General features: G+C 39.3%; 1 protein-coding gene across 6 annotated transcripts in view; it reads left to right on the top strand.

The window, feature by feature from the left end:
- UNC13B (unc-13 homolog B) overlaps positions 1-27,285 on the top strand; it is a 142,219-nt gene that overhangs the window by 50,802 nt on the left and 64,132 nt on the right. For all 6 annotated transcript variants that reach the window (XM_023762459.1, XM_006098711.3, XM_023762458.1 and 3 more), the window contains 3 exons: positions 8,654-8,894; positions 23,721-24,032; positions 26,656-26,746. In XM_023762459.1, the coding sequence (XP_023618227.1) occupies positions 8,654-8,894; positions 23,721-24,032; positions 26,656-26,746 (644 nt within the window). The remainder of the gene's footprint in view (positions 1-8,653; positions 8,895-23,720; positions 24,033-26,655; positions 26,747-27,285) is intronic.

Raw genomic sequence — 27,285 nt, 5'->3', positions numbered from 1 at the left:
TTTTCAGATGAGGAAACTGAGGCATATAGAGATTGAGTAATTTGCCACAAATTACATAAGTTGTAAGTGGTGAAGTAAATATTCAAACACAGACAACTTGACTTGATAGTCCATGCCTTGAACCGTTTTGTTATATTACCTCCATCATATTGTTTTTGAGAATGAAAACCTCTATTTATGGTTTATAAATTCATTGGTTGCCTTCCATCCTATAGGCTACTTTCCTGATAAAAGTAAGACCAATGGCAGAGGTCAACATTTTTTCTTTATCTAAGAAAACCTATTTTTTTATGATTTATTATTCCTCCCCCTTTTTTGTTATTTAGGACATAGAATTTATCAAACATTTAGGGTTATAGAGACCAGAAGAATCTAAATTGAAGACCAGGTTGTGAATTCAAAGTCTATAGGTCCTTTCCAAAGTTATTGTAATGAGCCAATTTTTATCTTTATTTTTCTCTTTTCTGTTACTAACTTGATGAAAGTTTCTCTGTGTGTGTGGTTCTTTTTAAAATATGTTTTTATTGATTTCAGAGAGGAAAGGAGAGGGAGAGAGAGATAGAAACATCAATGATGAGAGAGAATCATTGACCAGCTGCCTCCTGCACGCCCCACACTGGGGATTAAGCCTGCAACCTGGGCATGTGCCCTGACCAGATATCGAACCGTGACCTCCTGGTTCATAGGTCAATGCTCAACCACTGAGCCACGCCAGCTGGGCTGATTTAGTTGTTATTTAAATGAGACTTTTAGACTTGAGTTGATGCTGGAATGAGGTAAGACTTTTGGGGCTGATGGGATGGAATGAATATATTTTGAAGGTGATTAGGATGTGCATTTGTGGCTTTGGGACAGAGGCAGAATGCTTTTGGGCTGAATTGTGTCCTCTAAAACTCATGTTGAAGGCCTAACCCCTCAATGTGACTGTATGTAGAGATAGAGCTTGTGAGGAAGTGTTAAAGCTTAAATGATGTCATAGGGTGGGGCTCTAATCTGATAGGGCTGGTGCCCTTTTAAAAAGAGGAAGAGCCCTGGCTAGTGTGGCTAGAGTGTCAGCTGTCCACCAAAGGGTCTCAGGTTCTCCGGGTCAAGGACACATAACTGGGTTGCAGGTTCGATCTCTGGCCACAGTTGGGGTGCGTGTGGGAGGCAACCAATTGATGTGTCTCTCACATGTTTTCTTCTCTCTCTCCCTCTCTCCTCGTCCTCCTTCCTCCCTCCCTCCCTCTCACTTTCTCTAAAAATCAATGGAAAAAAATACCCTCGGGTGAGGATTAACAAAAAAATAAAATAAAATACAAAGAGACACCAGAGCTCTCTCTGCCATGTGAGGACACAGCAAGAAGATGGCCATTTGCAAGTGAGGAAGAGGGCTCTCACCAGAAACTGAACCCTGCCAGAACTTTGATCTTTGATTTTTCAGCCTCTAGAAACTGAGAAAATAGTTTTCTGTTGTTTAAGCCACCCAGTCTATGGCATTTTGTTATGGCAGCCGGAGCAGACTAATACACTTAGGGAAACAAATCTATATAATTGGAGGGAAAATATCTGGAAAAAGAGGCACCAAAATATTAACCAAATTTGTCTCTGATAGTGGGATTATGACTTTTTTAAAAACATATTTTTATTGATTTCAGAGAGGAAAGGAGAGGGAGAGAGAGATAGAAACATCAATAATGAGAGAGAATCATTGATCGGCTGCCTCCTGCACACCCCCTACTGGGGATCGAACCCACAATGTGGGCATGTGCCCTTGGCTGGAATCGAACCTGGGACTCTTCAGTCCCCAGGCCGATGCTCTATCCATTGAAGCAAACTGGCTAGGGCTCCCAGTTACAATTTAAGAGGAAGGGCCCTGGCCAGTGTGGCTTAGTTGGTTGAGTGTTGTCCAGTGAACTCTTCCAGTTCTTACATTTTCTAAATAATTAAGTACTACTTTTACTAGTTAAAAGTTATTAAGAGGAGTAATGGAGTCATTGAGTCCTTGTTCTAGATCTGTGTTTGCTGTCTCTCTGAGTGTCTTTGGAAGTCTACTTAAGTTTCTTGATGCATAAAAAAGAATTGGTCTAAATGAGCTCTAGATTGTACCTACAGATAGGTATAGAGTTCAGATTAGCAATTCTCCTGCTTAGGTAGATATCTAACCTGTCTGGCTCCCATTTTTTGCCAGCATCCCCAAACTGTATTCATCATTCTCCTCCCCAGGAGATAGGGAATGGACGGGCTAACCTCTCTTCACCAATAGCTGCTCTTGCAAAAGATTAAAGAGTTCCACCCACATTCTACAAGACAGCTGGCAAGGATTCAGTTAATTGTCTTATAAAATTTCCTAAAATCTGGATTTGTCCTATTGTTTCTTCATAATTAGATTCTGGTTACTACCTAGCTGATACTAATTTTAAAAATTATTTGTGATTATTTGTGATGCTGATGTTAATTATTAGTTCAGATGGTGTTTTCTGGATCTTTCCACTGTTAGGGTATTCTGCCCCCCCCCCTTTGTAATTAATAAGTAATCTAGAGGGGGGCATACTACTTTGAGACTGTGTGTACATATCCTATTTTCTCATAACTTTTCATTCATTAATATTAGAATCTGTTATGATGGTTGCAAAATGATGATTTTCTAATTTTCTCATTACTTTTACATTGAGTAGCTGTCTTTTTCTCTTCTCCTCTCCTACTTTTTTTATGACTGTCACTATGAACTCATGAATTCTTTTTTAAAAAAGCTTTTTAAATTTATTTTTAGAGGGGAAGAGAGTGGGAGAAAGAGAAACAGCCATCTGAGAGCAATACATTAATCGGCTGCCTCCTGCATGCCCCTACCCTGAAGCCTCTTTTTCACATATGCTAGCATTATTATCAGTTCACTAAATGTGCTTTTGTATGTGTAATTTCATTTACCTGAAACATTTCCCCCTTCCCTTTCTTGGTATTTGTCCCTAGTAAAATCTAACTGTCCTCATTAATTGTTCTACTGGTTAGTGAAATGTTTTAGTGCATTTGGGGAGTGGAGAAGGTAACTGGCTTAATTAACCTGGTATTATTTCTCTTATAATAATGGTAATGGGCTTAAGTGAGAATAGGGAACTGGTTGTCCAGACAGCATAACTACTGTTATTTTCATGGGTTAGTAATGGAACTTGTAGATGGGATTGGGTCATTTGTTTGGTTTACTCATGCTATAAGCATTTATTGACCACTTACTATGTATAAGAAACTGCTATGCAGTGCTGTGGAAATTGAGGAAAGAGGCAATGTCTTGTAAGCAGAGGCTTCTTTGGTCCCAGAGTTTCACTGAGAAACAGTATTGTTACTTGCCTGGAGCAATCTAGGTTGCAAGCTAATCTGAAGTCCTACATGATTATTTTTCAGTTTTCTTTTTAAAAGAAACAAGATAATTACCCCTTAGCAGTTGCTATGACAACTGTGCTATGGCCTGGGAGAATTTTCAGTTGAAGTCCCTCTCTCCCCAAGGTTAGAAAGTTTAATAAATTATTAAAATTGAAAAATTGCACAGTATCCTTTCAGAGAAGAGGACATAGGTGGTAGGAAGAAGTTAAGTACATAGGAAGAAAACTGACACTCAGTGTACAGTTAAATTAAACAGTCTGTGACTAGTAGTCCCATATCCCCAGGATTGGAAGTTAGCTCAGGTAATGAAGCCAGCCTGTGTTGGCATCATTCGATGCTTCTAGAATTTTGATTCTTACAGCAAGCTTTCAAAGGAACTGCATCCTAGAACTCTGACATTGGCGATTTCTCAGCAAACATTAGGGCCGTCAGTGTGCCAACCCTCCCACTACCTATTTATCAGAAACCTATTAGGCAAGCAAAAATCTGGCAATATGACAAAACTAATTTTCTCTTGTAATCCTTACAACTTTTTCAAGATTATATAGCTAGTATGTGGCAGGGCCAGAATAACTTAGCTTTGACTTCAAGACCAATATGAAGCCAAATTATTCATTGTTTCTTAGGATAAAGGCCTATATTTAGTGATTTCTTTGTCACATTTGTTGCCTCAAATTTAGTTTGAGTGTGGAATAGGAGTTTAATTAATATTGAATTTTTTATTTTGAAAAATGAATAGAAAATGTAATTTCTCCTGTCATTCAAAGCTTTTGTGTTTTAATAGATTTTATTTAAAATGTGTAGGTAATTGAGAAAAAAATGCTATCTCTGAGGACCCAACAGGCTACAGTGTTTTATTACATATTGAAAAATGAGAGAGTATGATTGTTCTTTGGCCTTTTAACTTTCAATAGAGAGAAGCAAAATTGGACACCATCGCTTCCAGAAAAGGGACTCACTCTCCCACTGTATCAGGACTGAGCCTCTCCTGGGTATACTGTGGTAGGCTCAGGTTTAATGAACACAGAGACAAGGAAGGGTTTCGTAGAGGCAGGTTGCGTTTTTCTCATTTGGAGTAAGGAAGGGTATATCAGCTTCTAAATGACGTTGTAGGCCAGAGGAGGTTTAAAAAGAGTATGGAAGCAGTTTTTTAAAAAAATATATTTTATTGATTTTCTACAGAGAGGAAGGGAGAGGGATAGAGAGTTAGAAACATCGATCAGCTGTCTCCTGTACACCCCATACTGGGGATGTGCCCACAACCAAGGTCCATGCCCTTGACCGGAATTGAACCTGGGACCCTTCAGTCTTCAGGCCGGCGCTCCATCCACTGAGCCAAACCGGTTAGGGCGGAAGCAGTAGTTTTTTGTTATTCCCTATATAGTGACTAGTAGAGAGCAAGAGTACTTTGTGTGTAGATTTGTCTTATGCTTGGTAGAAGGCAGATGCTCTTTACATGTTATGTAAAATTAATGGAATGCAAGTAGGGAAGGCTCAAATAAGGTAAGGTATATAATAATTGGTGGGCTGGGGAAATGATCTTCGAATTCTTCCTAAAATTGTCTCTGTCACTCTTTTCTTGCTACCACTTGCGGTGTTGTTAGGTCACTGGACCTATCTGGGCTGGGGAGAGCAGCAGAGTACGTAAGAATTTGAATTCCTTATAATTTTCTTGATCTTATCCTTTAACATACTCTCTCTGAACTATAAAGCTGGATATTCATGCATACAAGCATATATAACTTCACGTGCCCCCCCCCCCCCCCCCCACCTTCCCCTCTCCTCCTTAAATCTCAGGAGATAGTTATCTTGAGTGAAATGTTATATCCTTTCAGGCTGGTTTCTTGGAGACGGTGTGTATATGATAAATTTCAAACCAAAGTCCCAGTTACAATTCTGACAGGATCTCCTGAGTTTTCTTTGCCAAAGACAAGTAGTACCATCAGCCGCCAGTGTAGGAAGCCCTCTCCTTTGTTTTCTTGACTAAGGAGTGCAGTGACTAGAAGGAGAAGCATTATTCTGGGAGAGGTCATTGGTTTGGTGAAGTGAGCAAGAGGCCGATGACATGGTTTCACTTTGCTTGAAGCAGCCCAGGCAGGCTGACTTTCTTCTAGAGCTTGGAGAGTGGGTAGTCAGTCCTTTCCAGCAAGATACACAGCCCTAGGCTAACATTACTGGTTGTTACCCACCTGGCAAGGGGTTTTGGCTGAGTCCCAGTGATTAGGTGTCCAATAGGTGCTAAGAGGCACTAAATTTTGTCCTGTTAATGGAATTTCTCATGGAGTATGTATTTTCTGTGATTTGAATCCTGAGTATTTTCACTAGGGAACTGCTCAAAGGCAGCCTAAGAGAGCTTGGATAACTTAAGGTTTTAACTTAAATAGAAAATAAGTAACTAATGAAAAATAAAAAGGTTTGAATTCTTTTTCCTTTCTTCTCTAGCTGGTAAATTTCTGTCTGTACTCTGGATTTAAAGACAGGGACTTAATCCAGGAGCACCACACACCGGAGAGCCTCACTGTTCAGTATCTCATTCAATTTTGTTTGGGTGCCACTCTATGCCTGTGGCCCAGATTTGTCCCAGATTAGATTTCTTCTCCAGTTTACTTTTAAAGATTTATTTTCGGTCATTCCCTTCCATATTCTCTTTTTCTGTTCCTCTCTTTTGTCTCATTTCACTTCCCTATGTTTCCTTTCTCCCATTCCCTCCTACTTTTCATATTCTATTCCCAATTTTTTCTTTCCATAGTTTTTTTTTTCCTTAATATTTGTACTTTATTTCTTTAGTATAGAAATGCTGTCAGCCTTTAGGAAAGTTTTGGAATATTCCTCCCCTTAGCCTAGAAAAATAAAAAAGCAAAGCATGCCCTAGCCGGGTTGGCTTAGTGGATAGAGCATCAGCCTGTGGACTGAAGGGTCAGGGTTCAATTCTGGTCAAGGGCACATGCCAGGGTTGTGAGCTCGATCTCCAGTAGGGGGAGTGTAGGAGGCAGCCAATCAATGATTCTCTCTCATCATTGATGTTTCTCTCTTTCCCTCTCCCTTCCTCTCTGAAATCAATAAAAAGATATTAAAATAAAAAAACACACACACACACACACACACACACACACACACACACGCACGCAAAGCATTATTTAGAAGTAATAGGTCAGATGCAGTGAGAAACTTAGGGTCCCTATACTAAGTTCCTGGCTCTGGATCATGGGCTCCTACTTCTGGCTGAGCTGCTCTCTCTTGGCCTCACAATCAGTAGGATTGTCTATCACGGCTTCCTTTTTGGAGACTCAGTTTTGGTTTTCTGGATTATGTGCTAATTCTTCTCCTGCCAGAATTTCAGCAGACTCTTTGCTTTGTCTTCTTTTTTTGTATCTGCCCCCTCCCCCTGTATGCATGAATAATTCAGTACTGACTTTTCCCACACTTAACTCGTTCTGTTGGTTCAGGGAGAATTATACCTGAAAGGCATTCTGGTTTTCATCCCTTGATCCTTTCTAGTCTTCAGAACAACAAATACATCAAGGATTAAAACCAGTGCCTCCAAAGTCTTTTTCCTAATATGTGATCAGAATGCTTTGTATTTTTTTTGACTGATCTTGTTCCTGCCCATTTTGAAGGTTAGCCTTTTTCTCGTACTGATTTTTCCCCTTGGGGTTCTAATCACTACCTCTTTTTTTTCTTCTTGTGCTCACATGTTGCATTAAACTCAGATGGGAAAAGCTTACCCCTACATCCTGCTGTACCCACAAGTGTTGTCTGGAATCCAATGTTCAAATTTTCTTCCTTGCGTGTAAAGCCCACATTTGTGCTGCTCCCTGTCTGTTTTAGTGGAATTACCTACTTGGCTGTAGAATGTAGAAGCCCAAGGGTCATTTTCCTGTTACCTTCCATTTGTCTCCCAGTTTTTATTTTTATTTTTTATTTTTAGAGAGAGAGAGGAAGGGACAGGAGGAGAGAAAGAAACATTTAAGTGAGAGCAAAACACTGATTGGCTGCCTCCTGCATGCCCCCTACCTGGGATCCAGCTGGGAATTGAATCGACAACCTTTCAGTGCATAGAGGATGATGCCCAACCAACTGGGCTACACCAACCAGGGCTTGTTTCCAAGTTTTATCATTTCTGTGTGGATTCCCCCCACCCTAGTTCATTAACTCTTTTTAATTTCCACTGTATGGATGCAGGTCCTTATCTCCTTCATGAGAAAATGTGAAAGCCTAACCTTATGGTCTTCAAGAGGCTTCTGTTTCCCATACTACTACTAAGGTGTTGTTTTTTTTTAATTACTAATATGAGGAATCCATCATTTGCTAAAAGTATCTCCTTTTTGGGATGGTGAATATTGGTTTTCCTCATTGCGAGCCAAGTGGGAACTTGGCAAGAAAGGAAATATGGGATTTATTAGTTAGGTACATAGAGGATGGTGTCAGAAATGGCTTCCCTGTATAGTAACCTATAAAGCACAGTTAGGTTGAGCTCCCTTTCCAAGCACAGTGTTGCACATTTTTATTTTTCCTTGGAGCAGAATTTGTAATTGTGTTCATCGTTTGTGCTGGCCGGAAAAACAGAAATAATTCTATGAAATTATAGTCACTGTTAGATAAACTTGGCTGCATTATCAGCAAGATCCCATGGGCAGTGCATGTGTTTTCTTCTTCAGCCCATACTTTGGAGAGGAATTCTGAACCTAGGGTGTTGGTGCTTGACAGGAATTATTACAAAAACCCAATGTTTCAGCAAGATAGTAAAACTGCTGCTTTTCTCAGTGCATCTGGACCTTTAGGGTGACTCTTAAGCCTTGGCTTGACCTTCCCGATTTCCTTGGCCAGTTTCTGATGTTGGACCTGTTTGTTTGGTCCATTCATGTATTTTAAAGTCTGAAACATCAAGACAATTTTAAACAAAAAAATCTCTTTATTAAGATATGGGAAAACTATTTTTTTTCTTTTTCCTCCTTTTGATAATAGTAGAGGACCAGAATCTGTTTATGACATTTAAAAGCAGGTTTTCCTTCGGGTTATGATAGCTAGAGAAGTAGAATCTCAAAGAATTCTGCTTTGGAAAAATGTAACTCCTCTAAGAATCAACACTAAAATTAAACCAAGTCTTCCATCTCATTTGATAAGGGGAGAAACTAGTGGGTATTGAGACAGTTCTGCACATGGCTTTGAGGTCACTAGACTCGGTGCAACTCAGCTTGCTCTTGTTCTCACAGCTGGTGGCTACCTAAGTTAGAAGCAGAAAGAATTCTGAAGAATTAAGTAAAGCCTGGGTGCTTTGACTGTGCTTGTTCCACAGCTTTTGAAGATCCTGATAGTGCTGTCGATGACCGAGATAGTGACTATCGCAGTGAGACCAGCAACAGCATCCCGCCTCCTTACCATTCGACTTCCCAGCCCAACGCTTCTGTGCACCAGTTCCCTGTGCCTGTGCGATTGCCACAGCAGCTGCTACTTCAGGGCAGTTCCCGGGACTCTTGCAACGATTCTATGCAAAGTTATGATTATGACCTCGATTACCCAGAGCGGCGGGCTCTCAGGTGGGTGTTGGAAACAAAGCACTTTGTTTTCCTAGTATGCTGAGCTCAGGATACAACTGACATCAAGGATTTGGGCACTTTGACCTGAGGTGGTAATGGAAGTATAGCAGTAAGATAGGCCAAGATACAGTGATTTTGTGTACTGTTATTTTTTCCTCTTCCACACATTCACATTTATACGTTTCCATCAGAAATATTTCTCTTTATGATTAGCGATTCTCAAATGGTGAGAGAATGCCCACTGGGGGTGGATGTCTGGAAAAAGCCTGCTCACTTTTCTGCCCAGCCCGGAGATTTTGATTCACCCTTTACCAAAATTAAAAAAAGAAAATCGCAGATGTTAAATGTTTGGATAACCTTCCTACCTAAATATTTCCCTGGGAATTTCAGAAGAAAACTACTATGGATCTCTCTGTAGCAGATTCAGTGCTTTTGCTGGACCTTTAAATTTTTTATTAATTTCTTAAATATATAAAACATTTGCATGGTTAAAAAAATGTTAAGGTGCAATACAGCATACAGCAAAGAATCTCCCACTCACACTTTTTGGCAAAAATAGTACAGATGATGTTTCCTTCACATAAGGTTACTTTGTTTCATTATTGGTGTTTAGTTTTATCTCTTGGTTAATAAATCTGTATATACCATATTTTTACAATGTAAAGTTATCTTTCCCCTTTGTAATTAGGGATTTCTGGGTTATATCTGAGGTTGTGTCAATATTCTGTTTCCCCAACAACCTTTAACCCATTCACTTTAGCATCCATTGATGATCCTTACCTGAATTAATTGTTTCATTGGCTGGAGGTTAGTTTTTTAAAAACCATTCCAATTTAGCACATATTTTGGTTGCTGAAATTCACCTACCTTAGGATGATCCCTTTAAAAAAATATTTTTATTGTTTTCAGAGAGAGGAAGGTAGAGGGAGAGAGAGACAGAAACAATGAGAGAGAATCATTTTTTGGCTGTTTCATGCACATCCCCTACTGGGGATTGAGCCTGAAACCCCGGCATTTGCTTGACTCTGAATCAAACCGTGACCTCCTGGTTCCTGGATCGACGCTCAACCACTGAGCTATACCGGCCGGGTGATGATCTCATTTTTTGCCCCACCTTACCAAACTGGTAAATACTATTTATATCTTGAGCCTCAGATGATGGTCCACCTGCTAGACATCATCCTGTCTCAATTACTGAGTATATTTTCAATGAAAATTTTTTCATTTATCAACCATCAAATAGAATTCTCACTCTTTATAATCTGATTCTAATTCTAAAAAGAAACATGCCAGGAATCCTACTATAGTTGGTCCCTACTCCTTGCTGGTTTAGTATTTAAATATTTGTATATTTTATTCATTTGATTTCAGTTGTTTATATTGTCCCAACTTTAAGAAAAACACACACACACATACACAACAACAACAACAAAATAAAACCCACATTTTGGCCCTCTTTCCCTTCTGTATTTGCAAGCATTAGATGTACAGGCCAGTAGTAATAATGGCACATCAACCTAAATGACTACATACTCTGCTGGACAACTGCAGTTGCCTAATAAATACCCTATTATAATTTTATTTACTTCCTGGGTTACTGCTGTAATAAGTAACACTTAGAGGAGCATTAGTGATATACTTTAAGTTGCAAATTTTTCCCCTAAAATTTTTCTTTAATTGATCCCATATAAACCTGATTTTACTGTATTATATGAAATGAGGTTAAAAGTAAATACTTTATCAATTCCAGCAGAGGAAAAAATTAACATGAGTTTTAAAAAATATATTTTTATTAATTTCAGAGAGGAAGGGAGAGGGAGAGTGAGAGAGAAACATCAGTGATGAGAGAGAATCATTGCTTGGCTGCCTCCTGCGTGCCCCACACTGGGGATTTGAGCCAGCAACCTGGGCATGTGCCCTGACTGGAAATTGAACCATGAACTCCTGGTTCATAGGTCAGTGCTCAACCACTGAGCCATGCCAGCTGGGCAACATGATTTTTTTTAATCTTTATTGTTGAAAGTATTACATGTATCCCCCTTTTCCCCCCATCAACCCCTCCAGTCTACCCCTGTAAGTAAACTTTTATTATAGACATTTTTAACATAAAGGTTTGAAGTGATTTCTTTTTTAAAACTTTTTGAAGAAATTCTATCACTAGCATTGATTTTTTTAAACTTCTCTATTACTATAAATACTAAATTCTTGGAAATAGTCTAAATTCTTAAGTTGTACAGTTTTATAAGAAGAACATTTAAAAATCTTGAGGGAATAAGCATGTTTGCAGTATCTTCCAATAAATCAGAAGTATAAGAATAAATAGCTTCATTCACTCTATCCCTGGCTATCTATTGATTTTAAGTTGTAACTATAAAGACTTTTTCCAGACTGGACTTAGTTTAGTTTGAGTTTTTGAGAATAATGGAGAGTAATGAAACTGCATGTAAAAAAAATATGTAAAGTTGATTTCCTCACTCTATCAAATGGACTTCTGCCTAATGAGTCCAGAATAATGGGGAATGTATGTAAATTATGTAAAAATACCTAATTTGAGGTTTGATAGTAGAATTGGACTTTGTTATATCGCCAAAGTATCTCTAGTGTTAAGGGGTTTCAAAAGACTATCAGTCTCAAAGACTAAAAATCTTAAAGATTTTTAGCCACTAAGTTACAACTTTGATCTTTTTTTCTGTTTCCTAAATAAATGCTATTCGATGCTAGATCTATAAAAGAACACACTGAGCTGACAAGCTCCTAGTCTGCAGGCTCTCTCTACACCCCTACCTCACTACATGGGAAGTAGGCAGTCTCTAACCTAACTGAAAGAAAGGTCAGCTCTCTTCTATATTCATTGACTTAAGTTGAACATGTGGCTTCTGCTGTTGTACTCAATATAGAGAAAGATTTTCATTTCACTGTAATCCTCAATGCATATAGTCTTAGATTTCACAAATAACAATTATAACGCTTTAAATAATTTGCTTTTTTTGGCACTGTAACAAGGTTTGACTTCTGATAGTCAAAGACTATTTTTATTATGCGTATATTTTTTCTTTCTAAAAGAAATGTGTTTGACCATATTGTTGGCTATACTGCCTCAAATATAACTTTCAGCAGGTTAACAGCTTGGCTTCTCTTCAGACCCAAATTCATCAACAAATTTAGGTTTCTTGAAATCCCTTGATATATTTTCATGGAATACTTAACAGTTTTAAAGTTGGCATTGTAGATACATTCTATATATCAGCGATTTTCAACTGGTGTGCTGCAAGAATTTTGAAAACATGCAATACCTGACTATTTAGTCAGGGGCATTGACCTCTTTTTCCTTAGATTGTCAAGTAAAACATGACAACAGCCAACAACAACAGCTATGCGGTGTGAATGAATCAAAATCATACCTATTTTTTTTGACAGATTGGCAAAAATATAATGTATTTTTTTGGTGTGTTGCAGAATTTTTAAAAAATATATATTTTATTGATTTTTTACAGAGAGGAAGGGAGAGGGATATAGAGTTAGAAACATCGATGAGAGAGAAGCATCAATCAGCTGCCTTCTGCACACCCCCTACTGGGGATGTGCCTGCAACCACGGTACATGTCCTTGACCAGAATCGAACCCGGGACCCTTCAGTCCGCAGGCCGATGCTCTATCCACTGAGCCAAACCAGTCAGGGGGTGTTGCAGAATTTTAGTAATTAGTTTATATGTGCCATGAGATGAAAAAGATTGAAAATCGCTGCTATACTAGTATATTGCTGAGACATGTTCATTTAGTTTCTTCCTTAGAAAATAAAGGATTTTAAAAAGCTTAGGATAGCTAGTGAAGTATTTAAAAGTTACTATTATAGCCGAAACCGGTTTGGCTCAGTGGATAGAGCGTCGGTCTGCGGACTGAAGGGTCCCAGGTTCGATTCCGGTCAAGGGCATGTACCTGGGTTGCGGGCACATCCCCAGTAGGAGATGTGCAGGAGGCAGCTGATCGATGTTTCTCTCTCATCGATGTTTCTAACTCTCTATCCCTCTTCCTTCCTCTCTGTAAAAAATCAATAAAATATATTAAAAAAAAAATAAAAGTTACTATTATAGCCGTTCTTTTTTGATGTGGAAAATACTCTTTTACTACATTGCTATAATATTAATTTAAGATCATGTGGATTTCCTTATATTTTTCAGTCTGAATGGTTTTTATTAAATTGATAATTTTACTAATTCTAGTTTTCTTATTGGATGTGCACTAAATCTTCTTTGTTTCTTTACCCTGTTTTTCCTTTGCTTCATATTTCTTCAAACTTATCTCTTTACACTAGACAAGGCTTACAGACTAAAACTGACAGAATTAGGATTATTTCAGCTTTCTCTGATACTGACTATAAAGAGCAAGAAGGTATATCTGAGCAGATAGAGGGGAAAACATCACAAGAGTTGCTAGAAAACAGTAACATAAACATAAAAGAAGCACAGATAAAGGAAATTAAAACTCTTTCAAAAACTGGTAAATGTTACAGCCAACAAGTACAACCAAATTACAAGAATTGGAAAAAGATACCCTTTCAGAGCCAAGAAACAGAATTCTCTACTGTCTCTAACTTTGACCTTAAGTTTGAAGCATCTGTTTCCTCCAGATATCCTCAGAAATATGATACAATTGATAGAAGAAGGAAAAAGAAACCCTTGTACAGTTTTGGAAGACAATGAAAGAAGACAACATAATGATAGATTAGGAACGAAGACTAACTTCAAAAGTATGTATCCTAATAGTGAAAATTGTAACCTTTGCGACATTGAAAAGCACCCCTACAAAAATGGATTTGTGGTTAAGTGTGGCATGTGGGCCGCTAAGTTGGAAAGTCATGATTATGATTTTCCAGGTTGTTTTAAGAACTGCGAAAAGTCATCTGGCTTAACCCAGCATGTCACTGATTTCATTCCATTGGATATTCTTGAAGATTCTACTAGCAGTACTTCTGATGAACTTCTGGATTCGCCCATTTCTTCTGATAAGCAGGAAGGTTTACTGTCACCAACATGCCATCCATCCAATGTCCATCATATTAGAGGCTTTCCTAAAGAATATTATGTAGCAAATCCAGCATTCCCATTACAAAGGATGAATTGCAATGCAAACACACTTGGAGATCTGTCTGGGTGTCCCATGGAAGAGAGAACCCTTTCTTCTACTGAACCTAAGGAGAACTATATTGATACAATAGATGAGTTTCAGTGTTTTGTAGAAACAGTCTCAGAATATTTAGCAGAGAAGGAAGAGGAGATTGATAAATATGGTTCCCTTTCAAAAACTAAAAAAACACATAAAATTAATAGTACTGTTGATAATGCAGAACAAAAAAACCCTGGGGACCAAATGCCACCTACAAACATTGTCAAGAATGACAAGGACAAGGCCATCTATTTTCCTGAGTTGAATGGAGTGAAATGTGCTGTTGGTTCTTTGTTCAGTTCACTCACAGAAAAGGTGGGCTCGGGCACAAAGCATCTAACGTTCTCTATGGAAAAGCTGGGTTCTTTAGCTCCAGAGAGAACAGAAACTCTTATTAAAATAGAGACAATTAATTCGGGATCTAGACCCAGAGCCAAGTCAGTATCAGAGAAGGATCTTTCCGTGCAATCTCCATTACCTTCTCAAACAATTGATAACAAGGATTTTGGCAGACATAACAAAACCTCTGGAAATGAGCACATCGGCATTAAAACTGGAAGTTTAAGCTTTCAGGATGCAGCAGAAACTCTTGGAAGGGACTCTGCTCCACAGAGTCAGAGTTCAGCTATAAAGTCTGTTTCCAGCATGCTAACTCCATTAAAGATCTTTCCAGAAAAGGATGAAACCAAAAAAGGTAAGAACAAGCCAACAAGAAAGGAAAGCTTCGTTGGGTGTGGTTCAGAATCAAGTCAAAGGGAAGACACACTTGGCAATGACAGTAGCGTCATTGCTTTAGATGAGAGTAATGGAGACAGTACAGGCTTGTCCCAGATGACCATAAGTGAGGATTTGTTGTCTTCCCAAGCAGCCAGTGAATCTTCAAACTTAGCTAGTTCTGCAAGTAAGAAAGACGATATTGAGAATCTGTTGGAAAGAAAACCCCGCATAGACCTCTCTCTGTTACCAGATGAACCAAAAATACTAGCATGTGCCAAAGATACTCCAGGACAGCCTTGTGTAGCTGGCAGTAGAACTGCAAAGAAAGAGGCTTCTTCAGCGGCATTAGAGAGAGACAGAGCTACTGGTGATGATGATTTCCTTGAGCCACTCAGAAAATCTTTTAGCCAGTTTTTACTCACTTCCACTGAAAACTGTTCAAAGGAAACTTTGTCAGAATCTAGGAAAGTTCATCAGTTGGAGGACAATGGATGGGAAAGGATCCCTAAGAAAGATGGACATTCCTTTTCTTTTAGTGGAAAATTACATATTCCATTTCTCAGTGTTCTTAGTCATTCCGAAAAGCAGCAGGATTTAAGAGAGAAAGGAAGCGTTTTTCCTTTGTTTAAATTTCCTTTCACTGACAGCCATATCACTGTCAATGACCAGAGTTTTTATGGCTCAGAAGTAGCCACTGATGAAGAGATGCAAAGAAACTGCCATGAAAATACCAAACTTAGTTCAATAAAATCTAGTTCAGTTACAAATATTCATAATAATGTAGGAAAATTTGGAGACACAGAGAAATTTAATAAAAATGACCAAAAAAATTGTCCTGAAGATGCCACACTTAATAAAATAAAGTCTGATTCAGTTCCAAATACTAATAATGATCTTGAGAAATTTGGGGATGTAGAGGTATTAAATTCCAGTGACCACACAGCAGAAGAGAACTGTGAAAGAGATACTTTAGCCATCCTTGCAGTGGAGCCCAAAGAGCATAGGCCTTCTGATTCAGGAGAAAGTAAGACTCTTACACAAGTGACATCTTTAATAGTATCAGACTCTTCACTAGCATTGACTTCTATTTCACAACCCACCTTGATTAATGAAATTAGTGAAGACAGACTTGTAGATAAAGCTTCCAAGAAAAGAACACAAGGAGGCCTCCTTTCTGGCTTGTTTAACAGATTCTCTTCTCTTGAAAACTTGTCTAGTACACAAGAATTAAATTTGAAAAATGATGATTCTCATCACAGGCATAATACCCCAAGCTTACTCTCAGGAATATTTAACTTGATAACCAGTAGCAGTATGACTGATTATAAACCAGATGAAGCCAAGTCCATGTCTTTAGGTGACATAAAGAATTTGAATGGAAATAAGCATTTATTCTTGGATGAAATCCCTGTTACTTCATGTGTGACTTCTGAGAACCAGAGGAATCATGATGAAAAGCAAGAAACTTCTGGCTTCATAAAAAGTTTCTTATCTTCACCTAAAGAAAACATACCATTAGTTGATGCTTGGGTTGATAATCATCATTGCCCCTATATATGGAAAAACCAGCACAGTGAAAAGTATTGCCCCTCTTCTGAGAACAGTGTACCAAATGCTCAGCAAGACATCTTAGAAAAATCTTTGGTTAAGAGGCCAACACCACACCATATTGTTGAGGCAAACTTATGTGAAAATTCAAATAAGTTAAATCCACCTATACTAAATACTAACATTCTTAATAAATCAAACCACTGTCAAGTTTTTGAAGAGATGAACAGTCATTTCTGTTATGAATGGGACTCTGATATAAAAGATTTATCTAAAGATTCCAGAATACTTCAGCCAGTTTATTATATGTTGAATCAAAATACATTTCCATCAGCTGATGTTTTTGTGTGGCCTGATTCAGAAAACCCAGCAATAAATTTTTGCCAAAAAGATCAAAATGCAAATATCTTGGAGTGTAGAACAAATTCAAACAGCGTCATTTGGTGTGACTTACCATATGAATCATTTGATCAGTTTGCATTTAATGACGATTACTTAGTAAGAGGTGATATGTGGGCAGCTAACTCATGTAGAAATTCTTGTCATCTTTCAATTAATGAGACTGAGAATTCACTAGAAGGATTACCCGTTGACTTAAGTTGTTCTTCAGGTTATGAGAAGACTTCATACCCCATAGATGATCAAGAATCATTAAGAATGGATGAAAACTTTGTTTTTTCAAATATTGGTTATGAATACCAGGAATGGTTGTCATGTCTTGAAAATGGAGTGTGGTGGCCATCAGAGGATGGAGACTATGGATATTATATGTTCCATGATGGTCAATATATCTATTCTTTTCTCACTGATTCTACTGGGCAGTATGCATATTTATTTATACCTGATTGTCCTTATCAAGAGTATTTAAATTGTGATTCACAGACTAATGATTTATCAGGTATTATATTGGATGACAGCATTATTTCTGCCTGTAGTTTTAGAGTACTAGATAAAGGAGATGAATTATTGTGGTATGTTGAAGAGGAACCAATTGATGACCCTCTTGACTTATCTATAGTTTTGCCAAGAAATGAGGGACCAATGTATCTAAATTTAGGAACATTTTCACAAGTTCTTGAAGAGTCAAGGTACAACCAAAGGGATCGACCATTAGATTTTTCAGTCTGTAATTCTGAAAAGTTTGAAGGAGATTTTGGAATTTTTGAAGAAAGGTTGTGTGTTTCTGAAGACTTTGAACATACATTGGATCTCAGCAATCAGCCCCAAAGTATTGATAATCATGTCTTAAATAAAAATCAAATTAAAGAGGGAGACAAGAACCAGTCTGTAGTTAAGGATTCATTAGTTGACCTTCCCAGTTTTCATTGGCTTCAGACTTCTGAAGAAGGTACTACTTTGGTTCATCTTGAGAATATGACTAACAGCCCACAACAAACAGAAGAGATGTCATTGTTGAACAAAGTGACTTCATTATTTTCTGCTTCGGGTGCTCCAGTTGGAAGTACTTTGAATTTTGAAAAGAACAAATCCTTAGAGTCTTTGGCCACACAAAAGAAGGATCAGCAGTCAAACTTAGCAGAGCTCACAAATGACGAGCTTCAGTCATTAATCTTGAGTAAGCAATCAGAGAGTAAATTTCAAAACGAGGAGGAAAGTCTTCTTAAGGATTCAGAGAGACAAATAGTATCCGATGTTCAGCAACCAGAATTTACTGAAAATATGAAGCAAGAATTTCCTTTTAAAAAAAGCATTCATGTGAAAAAACAAAGTTTGTTGAAATCTGTTTTCCAGGTAAGCCAAATAACTCCTCAGGCTAAATTAGCCGTAGAAGATGAGGAAATCATGACAACCGACTCTGTTTCAGTTCCTCTTGCATCGCAGTTTAGTAGGGATGAACACAAAAATAGTGAGATTTCCCAGGACCAGTCTTCCAAAGAGTCTGAGAGAACATTATTTAAAAGTGCATTGAAACTCTTTGGTCGGGGAGAAGACTCTTCAGTAAGTGCAACAGCAAATGAAAAACAGGCATCTGGGTTTTTGAACCTCTTTAAAACCCAGATGAATAAAGAAGGATCACCAGACTTAGAAAAGAATGGTGATAAAAATAGAAAAATAACATCTCAGGAAAAGAATGAATCTTCTGGTGTTTCAAATTTTTTTGGTACCCTTGGGGATTTCTTTAAAACCAATGTATCTTCTACACCGACAACTGAAAATATGTCTGTTTCTTCAATGACTAATAAGGATGAGGTCAAGTCAAGTCCTAATCCCACAAAGCCAACTATCCAGGAATTTGGGAACTTTCCTGCCGCACCAGTTTCCTCTAAAGGGAAGGTTCGTGTTAGAAGTCTGAATAAGCAGACTACTATTGATGATACTGGGCTAAAGGAACCATCAACTAAGGATATCCAGGGCAATAATTTGACTGAAAAAGAGGTACCCTCCAGAGACCACTTAATCCAGCAGTCACCAAATCCATCTTTCTCAACAAATTGTTTCAAAGAGTCTTCAAGAGAGTCTACAATAGAAACTAGTGGTGTGTCTACAGTGACAGAAGTTTCAGGAAGTAATAAAATATCTTTTGATATTCTGAGCAGAAAAAATTCAAATGAACAAGATAATTTTTCTGATAAATACTTAAGTTTTTCAACTGGCACAATATCTCCACCCCAACTGGAGTTGCCAACCAGAAAGAGTATATTTTCTTTCCTGACTGGATCCGAAAAACCTGAGAACAAAGCCTCTGCTACTCTACCAAGAACCAAATCTCAAGCAGAAGGGCTATTCACACTCCCTTCCTTTTTTCCCACTAATTCAAGCATCAAGAAGGATGCTTCTCATAATAGCTCCTTTAGTTTCTTCAGCTTGTCCTTTTTGGATGAAAAACAGCAGACTCCTGGGGAAAAGCATAGCCTCTCAACTATTGCTCCAGTGACTTCCCAGCCCTGTAAGAAGCCAAGTGTTTTTGTAGACATGTGTGGCACAGTGAATGAAGGTTCCAGTGGCAATAGAGGTAGCATAGTCCAGGAGTTAATTCATGAGCAGCAAACGGCTCCTTGTGTTTCCATTAACAACACCATTGAGGTTACCTCCCTTGATGATGAGCTCAATGTAGGGGGGAACTATCAGCGAAAGCTAGGATCCAGTGATGGATCTTTAGCAGATTTCCAGTTGAATCAGTTGCAAACAGACATTGCTCCTCATTCACCAGGATATCAGGCACAGACTGAAGCACTGCTTATTGGTCCAGAGACCTTTGAGGTAGCTTCTCATGAAGAAGATTTCATACAGGAAGCCTTCCTCAGCTGCTCACTGGCCTCAGCTTTTCCACACGATAGTCATTTGATTGAAAAGCTCAACAATTTAGACACTTGTACTAACCACCGCCAAAATGAAAGATTTTCTGGTGGCCCATTGAACTTGCCATTAGAAAAGGCCCCTGTTGAGATCTTAACACAGATCCTGGAGCCAACCTCTTCCTCTGAAGAGCCGGGGTGTGCAGGGCACCTCCAGGGCCGAGACACAGATAAAGAGGAAGACAAGTCATTGTTGGGCTCTTCAGTAGGAATGCTTTCAGGGTTTGTGAACAAAGTGAAATCTTTCTCTGGGAGCTCAATTGAACCTCCCAAAACTCTCTCTGGATTTTTCTTCTCTTCTAAACCTCCAAAGAGAAACTCTTTTTTCTCTCTTGCTTCTGGTGCATCATCTCCGCCACTCAAAGGTGAGTTATTTGGAATTTTCAAAAGTCCCAAACCAGAGACATGCAAACAAGAATCATCTATCCCAGCTACTGCATGGCTTCAAAAAGGTAGTTCCAGAGATGCTGTAGGATCAGTACTTCCAGAAAATTTATGGAGAGAGGATGCTTCTGCGTCATTCAATTTAGAATCTGCTCTCAATGACTATAGAATGACTGTGGTTAGAGCCAAGTCACACTCGGAGACCTTGACAAATGGTCCTAACCTCACAACTGAAGTGGAAAACAGTAATATTCCTGACATTACCTTGACAGATGATCTAAAACTAATGACTGAAATGGAAAACAGTATTCCTGACAATATTCCAGAACCCCAGGGTTCTGAAACAATTGGGGCTACATCTTCTGTCTCAGGAGATGATACTGGACAAGGAGTATTATCTCTGAGTGATGAAGGAGACATGGGGGTGTTGCAGGGCACAGACACAGAGGCATCATTTGAAGCAGAGAATATTTCATTGCCAACACAGTCCCATCCAGATCCTACCTGGATTGCCCAAGAGCTTCCTTCTCCAATTCAGCCGCTTCCTCTTGAGCCAAAGCCAACTATGCAATCTGCCTCCACAAAACAAAACATCTTAGAGCTACAGGGAACCAATTCACTAGAAACCAGTACCACAACACCGCTCAGTGAGGCAAGTTCAGTTGGTCAGAGAGCCACACTGGAAACCCAAGGATCCCTTTCTCACCCTCTGTGGGAGGAACCTGTGCTTTGTGCCAAAGAAAGTTATGGGATATTTGATGCCCAGAAAGATCCACCTGCAGCCCTCCAGGAAACAGAGCAGCCAAGATCACGTTTTGAGATCCCAAACATGACCCATTGGCCAAAGCTCCATTTCCCATCCTCTGCTACTGACTATGGGAAACCACTGAGCTCTTTCTTTTCCCCACCTTCCTCCTCTGGCAATAGGGGAGCAGAGACTGGTTTAATGTCCGGTTTTAAGAAGTTGTCAGCTCTGTTTGAGGGAGGTAATGAGGGCAAGGGCAGTATAGTGGCAAATGATCCTAAACTAAGGTTTGGAAAGAAGCTGGATCTTTTGTCCCCCTGGCCAAAAGAGCACAAAGGGGACCCTGAACAAATGCCTACAGAATCCTCCACTCCACTTTTGATTTTCAGCAGTGACCAGGACCTTAACTCCAGGGAGGCTGACAAAGCCTTGGAGTCTTCTCAAATGTCTGGGGCCAGTGCTGACCCAGCTAAGGTCTCTGCTCATCTCTCTGTGACCTCTGATCGGCTGGAGCCCAAGCCAAGTATAGGTGCTCATGGGCTCTCAGGGCTTGGAGAAGTGGAAAACCAGCAGGAAATCCCAGCATCTGGAGAAGACTGGAATACCAAAGGCAACCTTTCTGGCCTCACCAGTCTTTCAGAGAGTCATGAGGAAGAGCACTGTACTGTCTCTGAGCTCCTTCACCAGCCAGAAACACAAGGAGGGGAGGCAATGCCTGCCAGCTCGGACTCTGTTTTGAATGTACAGCTGCCAGTTACTCTGCATGGCATCAAGGAAACAAAGACGAATGAAAGGCCTGTTCTCAACTAAAGCATCATAAATGATTTCAAGGAATTGATCATTTATGATGCAATGACTTAGAGGTAGATTAGATATAGCCTGCTTTTCATCCTTCCTCTGTCTTTCCTAGCACCCGAATTTCATGTTAATTAGAGGTTAAGTAACAAGAAATAATGTATGGGTCTTTTCATCCTCTCCCTTCTCTCTAGTGCCAAATTTAAATTTATTTATTGGAACAAGAAGTTTCCTACTTAAAGGAAAGGCTAGGCCCTGACATTTACTCACTCTGATTTGCTCTGCCTTATATAACATGGAATGGAGAAGGGAGGGTAGGAAGAGGCAGCAAGTAGTTGAGTAGTATATATTAATTACAACCACATGATGGGGTAGGATGCTTCCATGGGCCTTCAGCACTTATATCTGTAATAGCTGGGGAGAGACCCACTTTACTTCCCTTTTCCAAGTCTTCTAAAATACTTTCTTCAGTGGCAATGAGGGTATTAAATAAAATACAAAATACAAAGGACAGCTTGGGATAATCTATATTCTATATCCTATTCCACATGAATTTGCATAGCTTCTTCCAGTCTGTGCCTTTTCTATCTATGAGACTTGTGTCTGATAAATGCTTTGAATGAAGTCTCACAGGAGCTCAGGGCTATTATCTGCTGTAGTTCTTCAGTCTGGACCATTGTCAGGTCTATCTGCAAAGGGTACTATTATTTCTCCTAAGAAGAAGCACTATACAGTGCAGTTTAAGAATGATGCTTTGATCTCTGGCCAAAAACTGTCCAAAGAGGCTGGTCAGGGGCTTTAGAGATTGTGTGTGTGTGTGTGTGTGTGTGTGTGTGTGTTTGTGAGAGAGAGAGAGAGAGAGAGAGAGAGAGAGAGAGAGAGAGACAGAGAGAGACAGAGAGAGAGAGAGAGATGAAAATACCAGGTAATTGGGAGGAACCATAGGGAAAATATTACTGGAAAACAACCATGTATCCTCATTTGGCCAAGAGTAAACATAAGCCCTTTAGTTGAAGGCTTGACTCTCTGGCTTTCTAGCAGGTTACCAGAAGTAAAATGAGGGCCCCTGACTTGGATGGAACTATCCAAATGGACTGGGAGAGGTCTTGTAGATTGTCACTAAGTCCCTCTATCTTGAATAGGTCGGAACGTCTTAGATTCTACATATGGCTGAAGGGAGTAACTTCTGGGTACTGCTCTTCTTTTTGGCCATGAGTCACTGCTACAACCCATCCTACCCCAGATCTGGTGCTACAAAAAGACCACGTCCTAGGTCTTTGCTATAGCTTCTAACTCTCATAGCAGGGGAACAAATTTCCTTTCTGGGTATGGGAACTCGGGTGTTTGAGAGAGGGTTGGGTTGACCTCTCTTCAGGTATAGAAATTCATTAATATGGCCCTGACCTAGATCCTGGAGTTGGACTTTGTCCACTTTATCCAAAATTAAGCTATGTCCTGAGAACAACTTAGTTACAGATGGGCAAGTTTATCTATGGGACATTCTGTATGCTGTCAGGAATATCATTGTAACATTCATCAGATGAATGGTCAATGAAATCCCATGAGGAATTTTTTGATCCTAACCTCCATCTCTCAGTGGCTTCCATTACCTTATTGTGCAGATGTCTGAGAGATAATTGAAGGGATATGTCCATTGTCCTTTGCTCATTCTAAGGCACAGGCATCCACATTAACAATTGTACAGGAAGGAAAGGGGACCTCAATTTAACAAACAATAGCAAAAGGGAGTAGAGTTCATCCATTTTATTATGTGAAAATTAGAAAACTTTAATCACAGCCACTGGACAAGTTTCTTTAGAAGTCTGAGTAAAGAATTTTAGACTTTTAACAATAGGCTTTTTAATAATTCTTAATCTACTTATGAATATCACATTAAGACAAGGCATTCTTCAAAGTCAATTGCTGTCTTGAGGGTAAGTGCTGTTTAAGAACCCAGCATGTGTTTTTTCCCTGTTGTGACTGCTAAGTAGAGACTAGGTCTTCTAGATTGTAAAGTTTGGTCCTCCATTCCCAGGAACCTCCTGTTTGTGATTCTTGCCATTGATACAATCATTATTTCCTGGATTAATCTATTACTTTTTCTCTGATCCTTAGTTTGCACTTACTTACTCATCTGTACTCCTCTCCTTCTCACAGCCCCACCAGCAGTAGTAGGTATGACTCCTCCTGTAATGTGAGCCAAGGAAGCTCTCAGCTGAGTGAACTAGACCAGTGTCATGAACAAGATGATGACCGTCGGGAGAAGGACTCAATTCATTCCTGCCACAGCTCTGGTAGCTTCTCTAGAGATGTCCAAGTGGCTTTTGGAGAACAAGAGAAAACCTTGGAGGTGCCTGGTGAAGTAGAGAAGGGGAGAGCATGTGAACCCAAGGAGATGAAAGATGTCACAACCCATCCTACCCCAGATCTGGTGCTACAAAAAGACCACGTCCTAGGACCCCAAGAGAGGTAGGTGATGGCTGCTTGAGGAGCTCACAAGGTTTCCTCAGTCCTACCCTGTTATATTGCTGAATATGTGCTTTTCATTTTTCCCCCTACAGTTGGGTTTGGTGGTGATGAGAGTACTGAGGCTTAGTTCGACATTCTCCCTTTGATTTTTGGTATAAGTCCCAAGATATTTTAAAGACCTCTTAAGAATACTTGGGATCTTTGTAGTTAGTTAGAGTGTACCAGGCTTTTTTGAATTTGAAGTTCTTGGCTTACTAGTTGACCTCATATATGGTAGCCTCTGAGTGTGGAACTGACCTGAGCCCTGCAGATTATTTCATTCAAAGGAGCTGCTTAGAATGAAATAGGCTTCCAAGAATATTAATATTTAAAATGATTGTATGAACATTGCTTTTTGGTTTTTTGTGTGTGTGTTTTCCCCCCTGGCTGAGAAAACCAGGACAGGGTTGAGATAGAATTGATATCAAAGCCAGATCTAACTCACCCCTCAGCCTCCGCAGGGCCTGCCAGTGTATCTGGCAGTTGGTACCCATAAGAAAAAATTTAAATGTTTCCTTTTAACAGTCTTATAATGAAACTTAGTACAGAGTTTGAGTGTTATTATTGAGCTAAATTGGTCAGTAATGTTGCGGATAGGTTAGGGCAGAGCAGGATTTCTCAGTCTTGGCATTATTGACATTTTGGACCAGCTAACTCTTTTTTGGGGGAGCTATTGGGTGCATTGTAGGATGTTTAGGAGTATCCCTGGTCTGTACACTCTAGATACCAGTAGCAACCCTTAGTGTGACAACCAAACATGTTTCCAGATATTGCCAGATTTCCGTAGCCCCATTTGAAAACCACTTATGGAGAGTGATAAGGGGTAGGTGTGACTTAGATTCTCAAATGTCAATATCTAATAATAAAGCTTCTCACTGAAAGATCAGAGCAATGAATGCTGATTACGAGGTAAAAGTGAGAGAATGGTTGGTATGTCAACTCCACCACTAAAAGTATAAACATATTTTCTCTTCTTCCTTTTTCTTAATCTTTAGTCATCTTTGGTGGCTCATCTAATAGATGAAACATCCAGGAAATTGAGCTCTGGACCAGCTTTTTTACTAGGTTGACAACCCACTGAAAGATGACTCTTTGTAGACCTTATGTAACCGGAACCAAGGTTCCGCTACCTGCCACCATGAAAGCCAAACTTGTGAGACAGATGCTGGTCAAAAAGGAAAGAGGATTATTCAAGTGCTAGTAACCTGAGAAGATGGGGGACTTGTCGCAAAGCCCATCTTAGAATTGATATCAAAGCCAGATCTAACTCACCCCTCAGCAGGGGTTTTTGTAGGGAGGGAGAGGGAAAGCAGAACAAAGAGATGAGGAGGAGGGGCTGTGGACATGCAGGCAGTGTCCTTGCTGGTCCTGATACGGATTTTTAATGTCGGCATGCTGGAGGTCAGTGCTAGCGAAATTCCTGAAGTTGGGTGATCTGCATCAACTGAAGTTGTGGTCAAGGCTGTTTCTTGTATAAGCAGGAACTAGAACTGCCGATGCCTGCAATATTCTTATAAGGAAACTGTCATTATGTGAGTTTCTCTTACCAGTTTGTGAGTACATTTTATTCTAATTCCATTTCATGGTTAGTCAGAGTAGTATTAAGTTTTTATTCCCTGTTAACTTAGACTTGGCAGATACTGTTGTCTGTGTAGAGTTTTTGGTAGAGCAGCAGAAGTGACCAGCATGAGCATTTGTCCTTCTCTACTGGCTGTGTCCTCTCAGATCCTAGCTGTGCAAGTGAATTCAAGTTCTACCTTGGCCAGAAGGGCTTACAAATGTTTTAGAACAATTGGTCCAGTTAGGTTACATTAGAGCCCAGCATATACATTTTTACATGTCTAGATGGTAGACACTTATTTGTTGCCTTGGCGGTATACCACAGTGGGAGACAGGAGAAGTATTATCACCAAGAATCAAGCACTATTCTACAGTTAAGGACCTGGATGATGACTTGTTCTAATCCAGTGTAGTATTTCTGTCTCAAAGCTGCTTTGTTATATTTATTGTTCATTTCTCTGAGGGTGTACCTGAGGCAGCTCAAGGAATAATATAAAGGCAGAAAAAGGGCTGTGCTTTTTTTCTTAGCACTTTCGATGTAGTCTAGGAATTGGTAAGCCTTCCAAAATACTTAGTAGAGCAGCAAGAGTTTTCAGGAACAAAATTCTGCCCTAAGGATGTCATGTAGAACCCCCAAAGGAGGCTGTTGGTCTTGAGAGGTGAGGTGAGAGAGTTATTCTACACCTCTCTGCACAGTTTTAATTCTAGACATTAACTCAGGCCCTTGCCATTGCTACTAGTATCCTGATCCCTGACTGTCCTAGTGAACTCTACCTCATTGGATGAGTGAAAAAAGGGGAAAGAAAGAGAAGGAAGAGATGAGAAGCTCAAAGGAGTTGTCATTTCAGAGAGGATTTTTTTTTCCACATTGGACATTCATGCTGTTTTAGTGGCCTGAATCACTAAACAAGTGTAGGCATGAATATAAATAATTTTATTTTAGATATTAGACAGTTTTGCCTGTTACTGTGTGGCCTGGGCTATTTTTAAGGACTATTCTTTTTTTTTTTTTTTTTTTTACAAGTTTTCCTGAGGAGACTGCATCTTCGCCGTTCACCCAAGCCAGAGCACACTGGATCCGAGCAGTTACCAAGGTTCGACTCCAGCTGCAGGAGGTAGGAAATCTATTGTTCTAGTACTAGTTGGAATAATTTTTCCTTTGAAATTGGGAGACATATGGTGCCAAAGAAGCAATCAGTGATTAGTCATCTTCTTAGTGTATTTCTGGGAATATATGACAAGTAAACCAGAGCCTTAAGAGATGATGGGAAGTGGTCATTGGCTTCCATCTATGCTGATTAATGAAAATCAAATAATCCTGGTAGGTCAAGAGTCTGAAGATAAAGTTATATACTATTTTCAGTACCATAATCAGCCAAATGGTAACTTTCTATTTCTGTTATCCTTTCTACATTCATTAACTGGCATTCTACTATGAGGAAGAGATATCCTTTTTCTTCCACCAATTTATATCGATGTGGACTCATTGATTCCTAATTTATTACACGAGTTCTATCTAAAATAACTATCATTTATTTTAAATTGTCCTTTGTATAAGCACTGTTCATTTGAAGATAATGTTTTAGAAGTGATTGAAAAAGTAGCTGCTTTGGAGGAAGCATTTTCAATACACATGTTTGAAAATGTTTGAAAA

This window comes from Myotis lucifugus, unplaced genomic scaffold, assembly GCF_000147115.1.
Source record: "Myotis lucifugus unplaced genomic scaffold, Myoluc2.0 scaffold_246, whole genome shotgun sequence".
NCBI lineage: Eukaryota > Metazoa > Chordata > Mammalia > Chiroptera > Vespertilionidae > Myotis > Myotis lucifugus.
This window is presented reverse-complemented; position numbering and strand designations above follow the sequence as displayed.